At 52.9% G+C, this 16244-nt stretch overlaps 5 protein-coding genes across 5 annotated transcripts; 2 read left to right on the top strand and 3 right to left on the bottom strand.

The window, feature by feature from the left end:
* Positions 1–169: 169 nt before the first annotated feature.
* BO94DRAFT_169820 (uncharacterized protein) lies at positions 170–3164 on the bottom strand. The gene is made up of 2 exons (XM_025605917.1): positions 1426–3164; positions 170–1366 (listed from the first exon to the last, which is right to left on the bottom strand). The coding sequence occupies exons 1-2, from the start codon at positions 2810–2812 to the stop codon at positions 195–197; spliced, it is 2559 nt and encodes an 852-aa protein (XP_025465022.1). The 5' UTR covers positions 2813–3164; the 3' UTR covers positions 170–194.
* A 1919-nt stretch (positions 3165–5083) lies between these two features.
* Positions 5084–6478, bottom strand: BO94DRAFT_567774 (uncharacterized protein). Its single transcript, XM_025614648.1, has 3 exons — positions 5994–6478; positions 5828–5925; positions 5084–5749 (listed from the first exon to the last, which is right to left on the bottom strand). Exons 1-3 carry the CDS (start codon positions 6183–6185, stop codon positions 5266–5268), a joined length of 774 nt encoding a protein of 257 aa, XP_025465021.1. The 5' UTR covers positions 6186–6478; the 3' UTR covers positions 5084–5265.
* On the top strand, positions 6404–7712 carry BO94DRAFT_537472 (LYR motif-containing protein). Its single transcript, XM_025612278.1, has 6 exons — positions 6404–6622; positions 6677–6873; positions 6967–7131; positions 7255–7317; positions 7371–7420; positions 7493–7712. The coding sequence occupies exons 2-6, from the start codon at positions 6823–6825 to the stop codon at positions 7500–7502; spliced, it is 339 nt and encodes a 112-aa protein (XP_025465020.1). The 5' UTR covers positions 6404–6622; positions 6677–6822; the 3' UTR covers positions 7503–7712.
* Positions 7713–7912: 200 nt separating this feature from the next.
* BO94DRAFT_537471 (uncharacterized protein) lies at positions 7913–11337 on the top strand. The gene has a single exon (XM_025612277.1). It carries the CDS (start codon positions 8347–8349, stop codon positions 11029–11031), a length of 2685 nt encoding a protein of 894 aa, XP_025465019.1. The 5' UTR covers positions 7913–8346; the 3' UTR covers positions 11032–11337.
* Positions 11338–13185: 1848 nt separating this feature from the next.
* On the bottom strand, positions 13186–15843 carry BO94DRAFT_471408 (putative histone-lysine N-methyltransferase (Ash1); the record flags this gene model as incomplete). The annotated part of the gene is made up of 5 exons (XM_025608379.1): positions 13186–13903; positions 13960–14159; positions 14215–14588; positions 14640–14747; positions 14805–15843. The coding sequence occupies 5 exons, from the start codon at positions 15841–15843 to the stop codon at positions 13186–13188; spliced, it is 2439 nt and encodes an 812-aa protein (XP_025465018.1).
* Positions 15844–16244: the final 401 nt, after the last annotated feature.

Below are 16244 nucleotides of genomic sequence, written 5' to 3'. Positions count from 1 at the left end.
GGATTGGGTAGGAATTAGGAACTGCAGCATCGGAATAGGAAGGTCAAATCCATTGCTCGACTGTTCTGTATCTACTCTAGATGTACAAGTACATGTACGGACTACTATCGCTAAACGGTATTGCAAAATGCCAAGTCAAGATTGAAGCAGATAGATTAATTAAAGATACAACAGCTCCCGCTGTTCCAGGTACGCTAGCCGCCACCGACAACACTGCCACTGGGTAATTTGATCTTGTAATCGTCGAAGTCCAACGTGTAGTTGCCTAGGATACCAGATGGAGTGAGGTCGATGGTGAAGCTGTGGGTCTTGGCGTCGGTGTAATCCTCGGTCAGGTAGGACTGGATGTTACTTTCTGAGAACTCGGCGGCGGCGAGCGTGCCGGTTTCTTCGAGGATGTAAAGAACGGCGACGCGGGCAAAGTCGAGGACTTCCGTGGTAACGGCGGTGGAGTTAGAGGATGAAGAACCAACCGCTGTCGTGGTCGAGTTGGAGGTGGAAGTTTCGGTGGCTTGAGATGCGTGCCCGGTGTTGGTAGCCGTTGCAGTCGCGGAGACTGTCGTTGGTGGGTCGTCGTCGAAGACGATGCCGTGTGATGTAGCGACAGAGTCGCGGGCTGCAAGGACTTGTGTGGGGGTCAATTTCGACAAGGTAGAACTGGGAGGCTCAAGGTTGGCTAGTAGGTAGTCTGAAATCAAAGGCTCAGTCAATGGCGAGGCAGAGAGAGCACGGCGGGCTTTGCTGCTGCTTGTTGCTACGCCAGCGAACGAAACAAGCGTGTTTTCCGTCGTGCAGGAGACATTGCTTTGGCTGAAAAGTGCCATGATGGTGACTGCGTCCAAAGAAATGCTGTAGTTTTGCTGGGAATACTCGAATAGACGGGGAAGGTTGCTGCCCATGGTGGCGTTCTTGTTATCGACCTGGGTGGTGACGCAGCTGGCATCGCCAGAAATGGTACAGCGCGATCCGGTATAGCCATTGGCGCAAACGCAAGAGCAAAGACTGCCGCTGGAGACGCTGACGCCGCCGTTTTCACATGGGTTGCTCGTTGCGCAGTCTGTACCATTTGACTTGTGGCGAAGCACAAGCAGGCAAACTGGGATGAGAATTGCGGCAAGAATGATGATGATGATCAGAACGCAGATGAGGCCAAACAGCCAGGGTGGCAATCCGCAGCACCGACGGGGTTGTCTCGGTGCGGCTTTCTCTTGGTCTCCCTGAGGGGGTTCGTTGGACTGTATCTGGTGAAGCGTGGACCGTCTGAGGAAGAACGGCCAGGAAGAGTGGCCTCCCTCCGGGGTTGCAGCAGGGGGTGGGAATGAAGCCAAGATGCTCTTGATCGATCCGGACTTGCGTTTGGCGTCATCTGTAAACATTGGTCAGTCTTGCCGCTGGATTGACGCTAACATCTAGGGCCAAACCTACGGAATGGAAACCTTGAACCTCCACCGCCATTCAAAAGGTCGTTCCTGCTTGCAGTCCGTCCATGTTCCAGATTTGACGCAAGTTTGGTCGCGCGTAGGATGAGATCAGGCAAGCTCGTAAGGCTCCCTCGAGCCTCTGCATCACGGACAGCAAGCATATTGAGGCGTGGAGGCCTACGGCCACCTGGTCGTTTGTCACTCATCGTTGGCGCAGCCTTGGGAAGTGCTCCCACCTCCTTCTGCAAGGCTTCATTGTCATTGTATGGGCGAGCTAGAGCAGGATGTTGCGTGCTGATATCCAAGATGATTGGCGCTTTCTCCAAGTTGAAATGTGAGGACGATGTCGAGGTTGACGAGACAGAATCCCTGCGATCCGATCCTACAGAGACTTCTTTCAGGGCGACTTCAGGTAGCATGGTTCCGGCTGTCGTTGGTCTCGCGGATACAGGGGTCCGCTCCGAGGGCGGCACCGGCGAGCTAGCATTGGACTTCTGAATAGTGCGCAGGGAAGGCTTCCCTCTGGTTCCAATGCTGGCTTGTCTGAGGAGCGTAGCGATTCCAGCGTGAGCAGTATGTACTGAATCATCGTCGTCAGATTCGCCGTCTAGATATGTTCCCAGAATTTCTGATTCGGCCTGCCCCGAGTACCAGCTGGGTGGGTACGGTTGAGCTGTTCCATAGTGGTCTTGCGAGATCGTCGGGCTGTCCGGGAGTTCCTCTGGGATAGGCGAAACGGACGAGGCGCGGTTTCCACCCGGCCGCGCCACCGGCACTGGGGGCGCAAGGCTAGCGGCCTTTTTCGGAGCACCTCCTGGGGCCGGACGATGCTGCAAGGGCAGTGGCTGGGGAACGGAAGGAAGTTCAGTGATTGATGAGACCGTGGAGATTCCCGACTGTCGAAAAAGATCATCCGTCGCAACTGAAATGCGGGGTGTTGAACCGGCAACACTGTCCGGGCTAGGCGGCCGAGGGATGGGGATCCTGATGGTAGGACGCGGGCCTTGTTGTAGTGGGAAGGGTTGCGAGAAGGAGGGAACTGGGCGTTTGATATTCAGCGGGCTGGGGGCCGAGGGAACATCCGACATGCTTCTCTCTGAATAAACCGAAGGCGACGGGCAGTCAGGGCGAGGGGGTCGCACCGGCGGAGGTCCTTTGAGAACGCTCAACGTTGCTTGGGGGTGAGCCAGGTTCGACGGCAGCGGAGTATTGTCGGGCAGAGGCCATTGTGTCATATGCGCTGGATTGACCCGGAAGGGAGGTTCTGGTTCAACTCTCTCAGGGCGTTTTCCAGCCTGAAGCATCTCCCGCGCTCGCTTGACGGATCCTTTTCGCCCAACATCCTCATTCGATTGAGGCTTGGAGCCTGCGCTGTCGGATTGAGGCTCCATAAATTATCAGTTCTAGACCGTGGAGTTCTAACAGTCATGTGATACGTTCGTTGAAGATGGAGCGAAGATTGACCAGCACATAGGATGAAGGTGTTAGAGGTACTGTTAGTGTAAAGGCCTTTCTTCAACACTAGAGAGGGCTGGACGATGAGCGAAATCCGGCTCGACGGTGTTGAGATAGATGTAAACGAAAGAAGACAGTAACGGCTCTGGCTGTCCGACGCCGTGCAACAGTCAAGGCGTGAAAGCAATGAGTTCAGAATTCAATCAAGAGAAAGTGGTTGATAACAAGAGTCGCAATGGCACTCAATGCCTCTAGACGGGATGAGTAAGTTGATGCTGCAGACCTAGACATGGTAGATAGCCAGATAAAGCTTGCGTACCGCACGGAAAAGGTCTTTTTTCAAAGTTAAAAGAAGGAAGATAGACCCAAGTCAAAAAAGCATAGTATCAAACTCCCGAAGTCTCAAAAGGACCTTTGGCAGGTCTTGAAACCCCTGAGCGCATAGCAAAACATCAGTTAGTCAACCTGGCCACGGAGCGCACTAGTCCCGGACTTACGGGGTGGTCAATCCAAAAGAATGACAGGGAATGAAAAGAAAGAGCTTCTAGCCCTGACTTGGAAGCAAAGGAGCGAGCGACTGGAAGGTAGAAAGAAAGGGAACAACCCCCAGTGTCGCGTCAAGACTCAGTCCTTTGGGCGATAACGCCTCACACGGTTGGGAAAGCAAGGCCAAGGGTTTTCCAGCAACCCGGCGAACCAAAAGTCAGACGTTGATATTAAAGTGATTCATTTCCGTCCTATGCGCGGGCATAGGACCGGATAAGGGCGCAGACGTTTTAGAGTCGGTCCGGTTCAGTGCGAGTGGAGTTGATCCAAAGCAATAGCGCGGGGACAGGCACGGAAAGCCGTTTGTGATAATGGTGGCTATTAAGAGACCAGGTACGCGAAACCCAGCCTCCCACGTAAACATTGCATTTAACAGGTGGTTGACACCGCGTTTGGGCGACAGTCAAGGTGACGAATGGCAACCTCCATCACGCCCATCCGATATCAGATGCCCGAATATTCCCTGGTTTCCCATTGCCATCGTGTACCTGGGTGCACTGAAGTCGACGGCCAGCGGAGACCCATGAATCACCAGGCCATGCTAAAGGAGGGGACAGAGGGTAGGCGAGGGCCATGGATTGGCCAGAAATTGGGATCCTGAATAACCGGGAAGCTAAAAGACAGAGACCAGGGCCGGCCATTGGTCAGGGTCGGGGGACCAAGAGGACGGTGGTTCAACTAGGTCTCACCTTGAGCAGAAGTGCCGCTGCTCCAGCGCGGTCCTGCGGCCCTGGGATTTCAATATGAAACGGTCGACGAAGCCTTTCCGTGAGCACCGGCCAATGAACGGGGCCACCGGGCAAGCGAGAGGGAGCGAGACATGGTCGTCAGCGCAGGCCATCCACGAGTTGCAATTGATCCTGGCGCGGCTGGCTCCACCGCATATCAGAGCCATAAAACCATTTCAGTCTCACGACCGTAGCGTCCTTCCCGATCCTCCTTTTTTTCTCTCGCGATGATTGCAGGAGAAATAGTCTGTCGGAGGCGAGCAGTTGCGCCATTGCTAGCTGGCTATCGACTGCGTACCCAGTAGATAGGTAGATACTAGATACTTCCAAGGTCCGTCTCTGCCGTCGGGCGGAAATCTTGTTGTGGTTTAGTGAATAATGAGCCCCGGAGATTAAGCACCACCATCGGGAAGAGCCCAAGCGGGTAGCATCATATGAGAGATAATAATAGTATCCTCCTTTTCTAATCCATGATCTGGGGAGCAAACCGACGTCCGGGAGCGAGAGTACTAGTCAAGTGGCCCGCCATGGCAGAGACTGAGAGAACCTGAGATGATGAAGGAAAGGAACCCAAATCCGAGGCTCAACGGGCGGCCCCTCATCAATGCTGCAGCCACCTGCAACCACCCCTTCCCCCCGTTGTTCCCACTCCGAAGAGCCGACTGTGGTCTGACAGGAGAGTTCATTGGTATCGACGTTAATTCTTCCCATATCCATGGTAAACCCCATTGTAATTTGAAAGGTGCTTCAGATCAATACCGGGGTGGGTATCCCCATGGCATGGAATGTTCGACGGTGTTGATATCCCCGCTCACTATCTATCGATCAACCCAATAAATCGTTGGGACTCCATCCATGTCAAAAAATAAAAATAGAATGGAAAAATGTGCCGAGTGGGCACGTCTGTTCTTCGATATTATCTTTCATTTATTTGGCTTATCAAGTGCCGTAGCTTCCATGTCCGTACTCTATACTCTATCTACATGCCTATAATCTATAACCCACTATAGATACTGATGGCCTGAGGCACATATTTTGGTCTTTCTGTCACTGATAACATTACTCCTAGCGCATGGTGGCCCAGACAACAACTCTGCAAACACCAGATTACATCACTATATCTGGCCCAGTTCACTTCGCACTCGCTCGACTTCCTTCTCCACGATTCGCATCTCAACTATGACACTAGCCAGCTGGGGCAAGCGACCCTCAACGGCTTCGGTGAAGGACTTCTGGGCGCTGCGAAGATAAGGGGGCACCAAGATTCCGTACCAATGGATAGGGTTCGAAGAACGGAACTTCTTTTTCGATCGCTTAGGCTTCGCATCTGTATCCCCTTCCGTTTGGGGCTTTGGCGTGGCCGGGGATTCGCCACTTTGGCTGTTGCTCTCTTCGCGTCCCGAATGATCTTCCTGAGACGGACCAGTATCTGATTCAATCTTATCGTCGATCTCGGATTCATCCTCTGTGTGTCGCACGGTAACTGTTTCGATCTCAAAAATAGATTTGAAATTGCTGTCCTTGGTATCAGCCTCTGGTAAGTTCTCAGCTTCTGTCGCATAGCTTTCTTCAGCAAGATTGGTAGGAAGTTGTAGAGACCTGGTTTGGTCGAACCGATTAGCATGGTCCTGTAAAGATAGAGTATGTTGACCATTTCATGGTGCAACCCAGACTCACACTCTCTTAGTCGCTTTCATGCGTTCGTCATAGTAGTCCGCGCCATAGTGCCGACCAGGTGGACAAGTGTAGTTGGCTTGGGCGAGAGAGAAATATCCCTGATGCTAATCTCAGTATTGTATACCACAAGATTGAATCGCCTTGTCGCACGATTGTGGTGACATACTGAGGAGAGCTTCGAACCTAGTTCGGCTTGCAGCTTCTGATGCTGATCCAGAAGGCGCAGATATCGTTCCAATAGATTGTCCAAAGACTGTAGCAAATCCACCGGGGACTCTGCTACAGGAGCCTGCTTCGGCTCAGCATCCGGAGCTGGCGAAGCAGAGCGGGAGGCAGGCGGAGTGGGGATTTGCGCCATTGGGACTTGAAGATGGGATCAGCGTTCGATCCGAAGTACAATGACGCTCCCTCTAGGATAGGAACAAGCTTCAACCGTGGTTGTTGAGGAAGAGCGGAGCATGGTGGAAGCCGAGAGGAGAGGGAGATCCCCCGTGGAGGTCGGCCGGTGAGTCCGATAACTCCGTCATCGCGCCTCCGAGAGCCAAAAGCAAAAGAATTTCCCGGGCCTGCCTGCGACTGTCTCTTCAACACTCCGCCTGCATCCCCGTCCGGAAGTCTCCGTTTTTCTTGCTCGCTTCCGCCTGCTGGATCCAGCCCTCTGTGACTGTTTCTGCGATTGAGACGCCGTTTCGGTTGGTTGTTTGGACTTCTATCCAGAACGCCACCTGCCCTGCGCTGTCCGAAGGAGACATCCCAGCCCGCCTACGAATCGCCTCTCGGAGTCGGACCTCCTCGGTAAAGATCACTCGGACTGTTCCTCTTTGGGACTCACAACGTTGACGCGAATAGCATCGCCTAACGGACCCTCCCACGTTAGCGGCCCCGAACGATTAGAAATCGGGAGTAGCTGTATCTGCGATCTTTCCGGCATCGCCCTTTCTAGTTATACCAAGTTATAATCGCATCTCTCCACTCCGAATATTCAACTCGCCATTATGTCTGTGCCAACCTTGCAGCGAGAGACAGGATTTCAGGTTCGGTCTCTGGTATGTCTTCTGCTCCCCGCTTGAGCTCGATCGCCAAACCCTTCTCTTGTGCTGCGATGAACTGGAGCTAACAGGTCCTTTTTATGCGGGCAGTTCCGATCCTTGCTCCGGCAATCCTCCCAGTTCTCGAACTACAACTTCCGCGAGTATGCCCGCCGGCGCACGGTAGATGCCTTCCGCGAGCACCAGAAGGAAGGCGAAGACAGGCGGATACAGGAGTTGATCCAGGATGGACTACAGAATCTGCGGATGATGAAGGTCAGTGGGATTCCCCAGGTGTAATTGGTTGGAACTAGCTGTGTTTGTCTATTCTGCGCAGACAGTGCGCGCTGAGTCAAAGCGGGGGTTATGCCGGTGAACGGGCTGCTAATACTGCTGCAGAGGCAAACCGTTATCAGTCAATTTTACCAGCTGGACAAGTTGGTTGTTGAAGGCCAGAAGACTGTGAGTCCCGACTTGAGCTGGCTTACGATGGTCATGAGCTAATGGGACGATAGGGAAAGCAAACTGGCTCGGAAGGCAACATTGTTCGCCAGAAGGATACCGGGTAAGAGGGTCCCTTCAATCCCGCGAGGGCTTTGGCTCCCCTTGGTTTTAGACTGTGCTGATTCCGATGTAGCTGGGACTAATCGATTTTCCTAAATCTGTTGTTTTTGGAAGCGTGAGTACGGAGTTGAGGGGAATCCGGAGCCATACGACATTGATATCACCCGCAGATGAAGTGACGGAATAGACCGGAGGGGTTCTGTATTTTTATTGAAAGCCACTGCGCTGTAGGTAACACCGATGCTTACTCTGACTTGACCGCAATACGATTCTTCTCTCCCCAGAAACCAATTAATCCATCGGGGGTCGCTGCTGTAAATCCTGTATCTACCATTATTGATTATTACCTAGCTGTCAGCCGGGTCTCTGCGGGCGCAGTCACACAGTCACGTGTGGCGAGGTGTTGCCGCGCTTCTCCATCCATCGCATCGCGCCCATCGACTTGAGCCGACTCTCTCGCTTTTCCCCCAAGAGTCTCTTTCGTCCCATCGCGCATAACAAACACCCAACTCTGTAGATACTCTGGGTGAGGGACTCTCCCCCCATTTTCTTTGTCCTTCTCCGAGAGTGGGACTGACTGCAGGGCCGGCGCTCGCCATGCCACCTACTGTAAGCTCCTCGTCGCCATCACCACCACCCCGTCTTGGATCAATCCACCATCGATTTCATCGCCGCTTGCCAGCTTGTAGTGAGCAAAGCCCTTGGTAGCCTGCTGACAGTTCCCAGTTCAGATCTTCTCGCTCCGGTCGCCAATTCGGCGACGGCGCCAACCGCAACAGAAGTCAGATCGATCATGATGTGTTTGAGGGCCTCCCTGTACGACGATGGACACGACAAACCCAAACGGTCTCGCAAGTTCCCAAGACCGAAGTCCCGGAAGCCGTCGTGCAGGGCCCCGGGGGGAAACCAACCATACCAGAGCACCCAATGCCGAGGGACAGCCACCTTTTGGGTCCAATGAGCCGAGCCCTACTGCGAGCCGCCCGCGCCGGGTGCATATACATCCGCCAGGCATCAAAAGACTCCGAGGACGAGGAGAAAGAAGCGACCGATGGGGAAGAACCACCCCTAATCCAGAGCACGGAGCGCAGCTTCGTCACGCGCAAATGGACGACGGTACCGAGACATTTGGAATCGGCCGAAGTCGAATTCCTTGCCAAACGACGACCGGGCTTGCCATCACTATACGGTGCCGCTGCTTCATCTGCCGATGGAAACAATGCTGCTGCGCCGATGAGGAGGACACGATTCAAGAAGGTTGATCCGACAACTGGGAATATCTCGATCTACGAAGCCTGGGTGCCGGAAGGACACAAAATTGAGGGAGAGATCACAGAAGGAGCACAAGTTGTAGCCGACAATAGCGCGATCACAGTGACTCCTGAGGCGCCAGCGCCAGGTACGGTCATTGAGGGGGTTGGAGTCGTCAACGCCGAAGGTGTGGTAGTCGCAGATACTACCTCTGCGGCTGTCATGACTCCTCCCAAAAGACGGCCGCCTCCCCCCAAGCGTAAGGCAAAAGGCGTTGGGAAAGGACGCAGAAAGAAGGTCATGTTTGCTCCCGGTGAAGGCGCGGATGCCTCCCTGGTTCATGATGCCAATTCCAGTGGTGTTGATGGCGCAGCAGAGTATGTCAAGGATGAGGACACGGACCCGTCACGGATGTCAATGGATCGGAATGGCCAGGAAGATGAAGATGAAGAGGGTGACGATGGCGATGAGAGCGACGAGGGTGACGAATCGATGCTAGATGCAAAGACTCCGGAAACTCCGCTTCCACGTCCCAGTACCGAGCCGCCGGCCGACTCAGTGCCTGCGTCTGCACCTGCTCTTGCCTCTGACTTCGCTTCGGCAACAGAACCGGCTGCAACAACTGCACCGGACACTACGGAAGCTGCCGTGCCTGCTCCAGGGATTTCATCCGCAGAAGCTTCAGAAACCCCGGCACAACCAGTCATGCCGCTAACTGAGCCGCCAGTTGCCGAACCTCCCGCAGAAGTGGTTGCCAGTCTGCCCGAATCAGCAAATTTTGAGAAGCCAAGTGAGGCACCAACATCTACAGAGGATGTGGAGATGGCTGAAGCCACCCCAATACCTGAACCTGAAGATATCGTACCCGCTGCTCCTTCTCGGCAAGAAATAGCTATACAGCAACAGGAGCCGGCTCCGGAGAGCGCTGGAACTGCTCCTACCCTATTACCCCAGGAGGCTCCTCAAGCTTCGGTAACAGAAGCGTCCCCAGTCGTACCAGCGGTGGAGCAGGCTGTCAGTGAAACGCCTGCGGAGAAGTCAATGGAAACGGCTCAGACAGGCCCTGATGTGGCCCAGGTGGCAATCCAGGATGATCAGGTGATGGACTCAATCATGGAGGATTTTGCACCCCTCGTTCAAACAGCACACAACCAACCCCTAGAGGAACAGCCAGTCGAACAAGCTGTTCCTGAACAAGCCCAACCCCAACCTAGCCAGGTTATTGCAGATGATAAGGAAGTCGACCTCCTGGGTACTTTGGAAGCAAGTTTGGGCCGTCCGCCGAACGAAGAACAGGATGGCGATCAAGTAATGGACGTTGGGAACGAGGCCGATGCGCAAACCCCCGTCGAGCAGCCCGCTGTCACAGAACCAGCCGAGCGGGATGAGGATAGAAGAGCAAAACATGTCGCGGAGGTCACTGAAGTGGCTACTGAAGCGGCCACCGAACCGGGCGAACAAATCGCAGAACCCTCAGCAGAAAAGCGCACAGAGGAACCTCCAAGGCCTATTGAACAAGTTCTAGAAATACCGGCAGAACAAATCGCAGAGCAGGTAGAAGAACAGGCAGAAGAACAGGCAGAAGAACAGGCAGAAGAGCAGGCAGAAGAACAGGCAGAAGAGCAGGCAGAAGAGCAGGCAGAAGAGCAGGCAGAAGAGCAGGCAGAAGAGCCAGTCTTGGAGCAACATTTCCTGCCACAACAGCCTGACCAGTCAGAGCTACCTGTCCAATCAGAGCTACCTGTCCAACCAGAGCAACCTGTACAGCCTGTGCAGCAAGAACAGCCAGAGCAACCTGTACAGTCTGTCCAGCAAGAACAGCCTGTGGAGCAAGAACAGCCCGTGGAGCAAGAACAGCCCGTGGAGCAAGAACAGCCCGTGGAGCAAGAACAGCCCGTGGAGCAAACAATAGCACAGGTCCTGGAGGATGTCCCATTCCAGGCTGCGGCCCCAACTCCTGATATTGCCACTGAGCAGCAGAGCGAGCAGCCGCCTGTCGAGCAACCATCCGAGCCTCAGACTGAGCAACCACAAGAGGCACTGGAAGCCCCTGTGCTAGTCAGCACAGAGGAGCCAGCTCCCCAGGTGGAAGAAGCAGCAGCTCCACCTCAGCAGCCAGAGGAAGCCCAAGCACCCAAAGAAACCACTCCACCTGCATCAACTACAGTGGAGGACGTACAACAACAGACAGAGCCGGTATCGGCACCACAACCCCAGGCCGAGCAACCCTCCGAGCTTATTACTGAAAAGGTCTTTACCCCAGGCGACTCTGCGCCCATTCCCGAGCCTATACCCAAGCAAAACCAAGAGGGCGCAAATCCCGAAGAGGCAGAGCAATCAGCCGAGACTACTGCAGCTTAGGCTCATATAGAGCCTATTCTTTCCAAATATACTCATTATCAGACTTCTTGGAACCAGAAATGTTGTTGCCAGTTCAGGCGCAGCTAGGAACGGCGCTATGGCGCGATAGCCAGAAAGGCTTGATTTACTTGAATTGATTATTGCTGTCCGCAGCATAGCCATCATCGGGTTTCTCTTTTGTTGTATCATAGGGCTTTCATTTCACATCATTAGATGCAGTGTACAACATGGCACATAAACTTGTCTTTTCGGGGTTTGGGGTTTTCCTCCTCTCTTCTATAATGCAGCTCATCGCACACAAACCAGTCGTAGTCTAGATAGTGTCTCCATTTAATCAGGTCTCTCTTGTACCACCGATGTACCTACCCTCCATCTTCTATCACGTGTCCTGGGCTATTCTATCCCAAGGAGAACCGATACCACGTATGGTAATACTATACTATCCTGTATCCTTTACCCCCTCAAAGTACCCCTGCGATCTATAATAGCACTCCTATACAAATCAGCTGACCCAGACAGAATCTGTAACTAATTCTTTCCTCCCTATTCTTAACACAATCGAATCATTCAATTAAGATACTATATTCCAGTAGTGTGATTACCACTCTAGGCAGGCCCCTAGTATACATACATACATACCTACATTATCTTCATCCACATTAAACATCGCCCGTAGTTCCCACGGCACAAATGGACTCATTGTGTAACCCTACTTGCGTGCCGATTCAGCAAAAAGAAAAGAACGATAAATACAGTCTCTGGTCACCGATTTGCAAAATTTCCGAAATCATGCAAGATTACTAGTCGGATTGGGAATCAGACTAGAGCTAGTAAGTGAAATTGTGTATAACAGTCTACGTCTCAGCCTGATGCGTCAAAGATGAGGCATAAAGCCAATAAAGCTCAATAGCGCAATTCATAGTCTGTTTGCTTTTTGGAATTTTGCAAATCTGTGGCCAAAGACTGTAGCAGGAATTGAGTAGCTATAAGGGAGTACTAATATAAGTATATAGAGTAATAGATCGAACTCTTGGAAATACTAATAAGCTAAAGCAACTTACATTCCCATCGAGTCTAATGGGCATTGTCCACATACATCACTGTCAGCCGAAATATATTTCAGCAACAGCAGCACCCGCATCGCCCATTCGTAATTAATTGAAGGAGAGCCGAAAAAGCAGTCGAACCAAAAAGGAAGTAATTAAAAGAAAAAGATAATTAAACCAGGCTAAGGTCCCGAATCAAACCAAAAGGAACAAAAATTCAGATTCATCAAGGAAATTCAGCGACTAGACATGTCGCTATTATCCAGAACCACAACCTGGTCCTTGTAGACCAGCAGGAATCATTCGTTTAGCCTCAACCAAGAAAACAAAGACCACTAAGTATAAAGGTAAAGGTAGACCAGAAAAGGTAGGTAGCTAGCTACATCGAGGGCGATACAGGATCAGACAAGACACGCAAAAGCAAGCAAGCAAGCAAGCAAACACGCACACAGGCATCAACTGTCTCGTCTGGACTTGTCTCGTGATTGCACAGGACATGATGCAGGATAAGTCATGATAGGAATTCCTTAGTCGTCGACGTGGTTCAACATAGGATGGAAGCACAGAACATTAGGGCGGACATGAAAACGAACAGAGGGAGAATAGGCCAACAGGATGGGGGATGATACATTTCAAGAGCGCGCCATCGTAAGGAAATAAGAAATAAGAAATAAGAAATAAGAAAAAAGAAAAAAGAAAAAGAAGAAAAAGAAGAAAAAGAAAAGAACAACCGAACACAGATAGCAAACATCCAGGGGGGTAGTATTGAATGCCTACCTACCTGACGACCTACCTACCTATTGCATTAGGGACTAGAAATGGGGATTTCCCGAAAATATAGGTCAAGAAAAGAAAAATTTGAGAGACACCGGAAAAGGATTGGGGATTGGAGATCTGAAAGCCGATGATGTTCCAGAGCACCCCCCCACGAGTACAACAAAAAGGGGTAATTGAGAGCCCAGGTAGGGTTAGACCAGAAGAGATGGATAGATCATGGATGGGCTTTTAGTTCACTACAACAAAAGCCATGAGAAGGTTGTGATGGAAGGATGGGCGGAGAAAGACGTGCGAGGCGAGCAGCCGTCGCGGACAACGCGAGCCCACTCATTCATTTCTTACTCCCCTTGGTGGCTGCAACGGCGCGTTTAGTCGCGCCTTTGGGCTTGGGGGTCCGTGTGGTTGCTTTGCTCGCGGCCTTACGATCTCCTTTAGCCTCGAGTTTCTTCTTCTCCGTTGGTTTTCTTCGCGGGGTGGTGCCCTTGGCTGCCGCGAGGATTTTCGCCTTGGTGGCTGCAGAAGGGCGACTCAGTTTCGAGGTTGTCGAAGCATTGTTCTGAACCTTGGCTTTTGCTGCCTGTGTTGTCTTGGGCACCGTGGCTCTGGCCTTGGCCTTGGTCGCTTTGACCTTGGGGAGCTTGATGCTCTTACTTTCAGCCTCATCTTTTTTCGAGGGTGGTTTCCTGACTGCTATCTTCGTAGCCTTCCCAGCTGCTCGCTTTGCCGGGATTTCCAATACTCGCTTGTCAGCGTTGGGTCGCAAAGCGGTTGCTTTCGACACGGCCTTCTTGACGCCGGACTTGATCGACTTGGCCACCAAAAGCTTCCGCTTCTTATTGGTGCGTGAAGAAGATTCATCGAGCGCCTCGCCGGATTTGCGTTTCGAACCTCTTGCCTTGCCGTTTGCCTGCTTGGTCCTGGACTTCTTCTGTGGTTCAACCTTGGAGTCTTTCGCACGCTGGTCCTTCTCCTTTGGCCTCGGGCCCAGAATCCCACGACAATTCGAAGAGCCACATCGGCATTGTTGGACGTTCTTTTGGGAATAGGGACTGGAATTGCATGTCAGCCTTGGAAGAGCAATGTTGGGTTGCGCCGGGGGACTTACTCAAAGTTGTAGTCATAGGTCAGCTCCTCGCCCGTCATGATGCCGCGATCGCCGGCAAAGAGAGCCATGCGCGGTTTCCCGGCGACCGTCCACTTTTCCATTCGGCAGTTGGGCTCGCAAGAGTGGTTGACGAAGCGGGCAATGGAGCCTCGAGTGGCATCGATTATCATGTTTTGGTCGAAGTACATTAGGTAGTAGCACTGCCAGGTTCTTAGCAAGGTGGCTGTAGAGAGGGTTGGATGAGGAACGACCAACCTCATTATGCTTATAGATCGTCCGCATTCGTTTCTCACACTCGGTCTGGGTGATGATCTCGCCCGTGTATTCCACGATGATCTGGTTGGGCTCAAATGTGCGGTTACTGCGCACACCGTATCCACGATCTGTTGTTTTGATAACTTCCACGCCGATATTATACTTGCCTCCAGCCTTGGTCCGTTGCTTAAGCTCATCGAAACTTCGATTTCCACACTCAGGACCCACCCCACAGTTGCCGTCATCGCACTCGTAGAACATGTAACGGTTCTGACATTCCTCGTCGCAGCCGGTTTCTGGCGTGCACATACACTTGGACAGCTCACAGTGCTTGTTTGCACGCCATATACTGGATGCATCCCCCACAAAGACGTCTGAGATCCACGTTAGTCATAGCCTCCCCCTGTCGTCCGATAAGTACATACTTTTGTTGGTTTTTCTCCACTCATCCGGTTTGGGCTGACCAGGAGGCAGCGGGGAGAAGATGTCAAAAGGCAATTGGAAGTCCCTCCCCTGCTTCAATAATCGGTCGCCTGCAAACATTGGCATTGGCAGCAGTTTCCGTTGAAGACTCTGAGTCTGGGGTTGACTCTTCCGTCTGCTCCGATTCCTGTTTTGAACTGGCGGAGCATCCGTATGTTCTTGTCCTGTGTACAAGCCATGTACCAGCCAGCGCTTCCGCTTGGAGCGTGGGACAGCTTCCGCAGGGGCCGTTTGCTCCTGAGAGGATTCTTCTGTGGTCTGAGCATTGGATGGGATATCACTGTCAGAGACCCGTCTCTTTTTAGAAACGGGATCAGTGGGTTCAGAAGCTAATGGCGCTTCCTTAGGCGCGGAAACATTGCGCGGCCGTAGACTGGCTCGGCGACCCGGCTCGGTGCCTTTTTCCATCTTATCACTCGAGCGCTTCCCCAAAGCGCTGCTAGCCCGGCCAGCGAGGTCTGATGCCTTGTCTAGTATACTCAATCGGGTTGAGCGACGTGGTGACTTCCGGTTGTCAGACTTGGCAGTCACAGAAGCCTTGTTGATTTCCTTCTTTTCCTCCTGGGTCAAAGCCTGTTCCACGCGCTTTCGTAGAGTCCGTTGTTGTAGAGACGTGCTCATGTCGCTGGGTTGTGGTTCTTGAGACGACTTGGAGACGGGGGTATCTGGCGCCATTGGGTGATCATCGCCGTCCACATTGGTCTGCGGGAGGGTTGTCTCGCTCCATAGAGCCGTTTCCATGACCGCTATGCTGTGCCGAAGGTGGGAGGTGGACTTGGACCGTTTCACTTCCGCAACTCCGACCCCATCGATCAAGGTGTCCCCGGAGACGGCAGGATCGAACTCATCCGCTGGAGAAGGTATTCCATGATTATTTGTATCTAGATGGTCATCGTGTTGGGCTGGCCCCCGCAAAGAAGCGCGTGTTACACGTGTAGATCTTCGACGTAGAGTAGGTTTCTCATCGGTGGACGCGTTCTCATTGTTGCTGGAAGTCTCGGAGCGACTGTTTTCGGGGGTAAGCAGTTGTTCGGTATATTCGAAGCCCATTGTGCCTTCGAGGTGCTCGTGTGTATGCTTCTTGAGGTCCGAAAGGGTCGCGGGTGTCGCGGGAGACGCGCCGGATGAATCAGTTCGAGCTTCCATCCCAAGGGCCGGCGGGAAAGGATATGCGGTGAGGACTAGGTTTGGATTGAGGGGCAGGACTGCCAGGGAGCTCGGATAAGCGGCGTCCTCAGGGCGGTTTACACGTTCAAGGCGGGGGGGTCAACTTCCGATGGCAGGCTGCGCTGGAGGGTCAATGTACCGGGGCCTTCCTCCTTAGCAGGAGCAGATATCGGTGGTGGGAGCCTTATACCTCCTCACAGATCATAGCAAGCCCCGGAAGCAGGATGGACGGCGTGAAAAAGCCGACGCAGAGAGCGTGCCTGAGCGAGGGTCATGGGCCAGGAAGGGAGGAGGCAGAAGAGGAGGAAGAGGAGGAGGAGGAAGGAAGAAGAGGAGAAAGAGGGTGCGGAGAGGGTTCGAGGAGGGCCGTATCGTCAGCC

This window comes from Aspergillus sclerotioniger, assembly GCF_003184525.1.
Source record: "Aspergillus sclerotioniger CBS 115572 chromosome Unknown BO94scaffold_23, whole genome shotgun sequence".
Classification (NCBI taxonomy): Eukaryota; Fungi; Ascomycota; class Eurotiomycetes; order Eurotiales; family Aspergillaceae; genus Aspergillus; species Aspergillus sclerotioniger.
Note: the sequence above shows the minus strand (reverse complement) of the source record. Positions and strands in the feature narration are given on the sequence as shown.

Excerpts from the sequence above, each read along its gene's own strand:
- BO94DRAFT_169820 (XM_025605917.1), bottom strand. The coding sequence starts at position 2,812 with ATGGAGCCTCAATCCGACAGCGCAGGCTCCAAGCCTCAATCGAATGAG. Across the intron at positions 1,367-1,425 it reads AGGTTCAAGGTTTCCATTCC|ATGACGCCAAACGCAAGTCC; the intron begins GTAGGTTTGGCC and ends CAATGTTTACAG.
- BO94DRAFT_567774 (XM_025614648.1), bottom strand. The coding sequence starts at position 6,185 with ATGGCGCAAATCCCCACTCCGCCTGCCTCCCGCTCTGCTTCGCCAGCT. Across the intron at positions 5,926-5,993 it reads TAGGTTCGAAGCTCTCCTCA|GGATATTTCTCTCTCGCCCA; the intron begins GTATGTCACCAC and ends GATTAGCATCAG. Across the intron at positions 5,750-5,827 it reads ATGAAAGCGACTAAGAGAGT|GTCTCTACAACTTCCTACCA; the intron begins GTGAGTCTGGGT and ends CGACCAAACCAG.
- BO94DRAFT_537472 (XM_025612278.1), top strand. The coding sequence starts at position 6,823 with ATGTCTGTGCCAACCTTGCAGCGAGAGACAGGATTTCAGGTTCGGTCT. Across the intron at positions 6,874-6,966 it reads GATTTCAGGTTCGGTCTCTG|TTCCGATCCTTGCTCCGGCA; the intron begins GTATGTCTTCTG and ends TTATGCGGGCAG. Across the intron at positions 7,318-7,370 it reads TTGTTGAAGGCCAGAAGACT|GGAAAGCAAACTGGCTCGGA; the intron begins GTGAGTCCCGAC and ends ATGGGACGATAG.
- BO94DRAFT_537471 (XM_025612277.1), top strand. The coding sequence starts at position 8,347 with ATGCCGAGGGACAGCCACCTTTTGGGTCCAATGAGCCGAGCCCTACTG.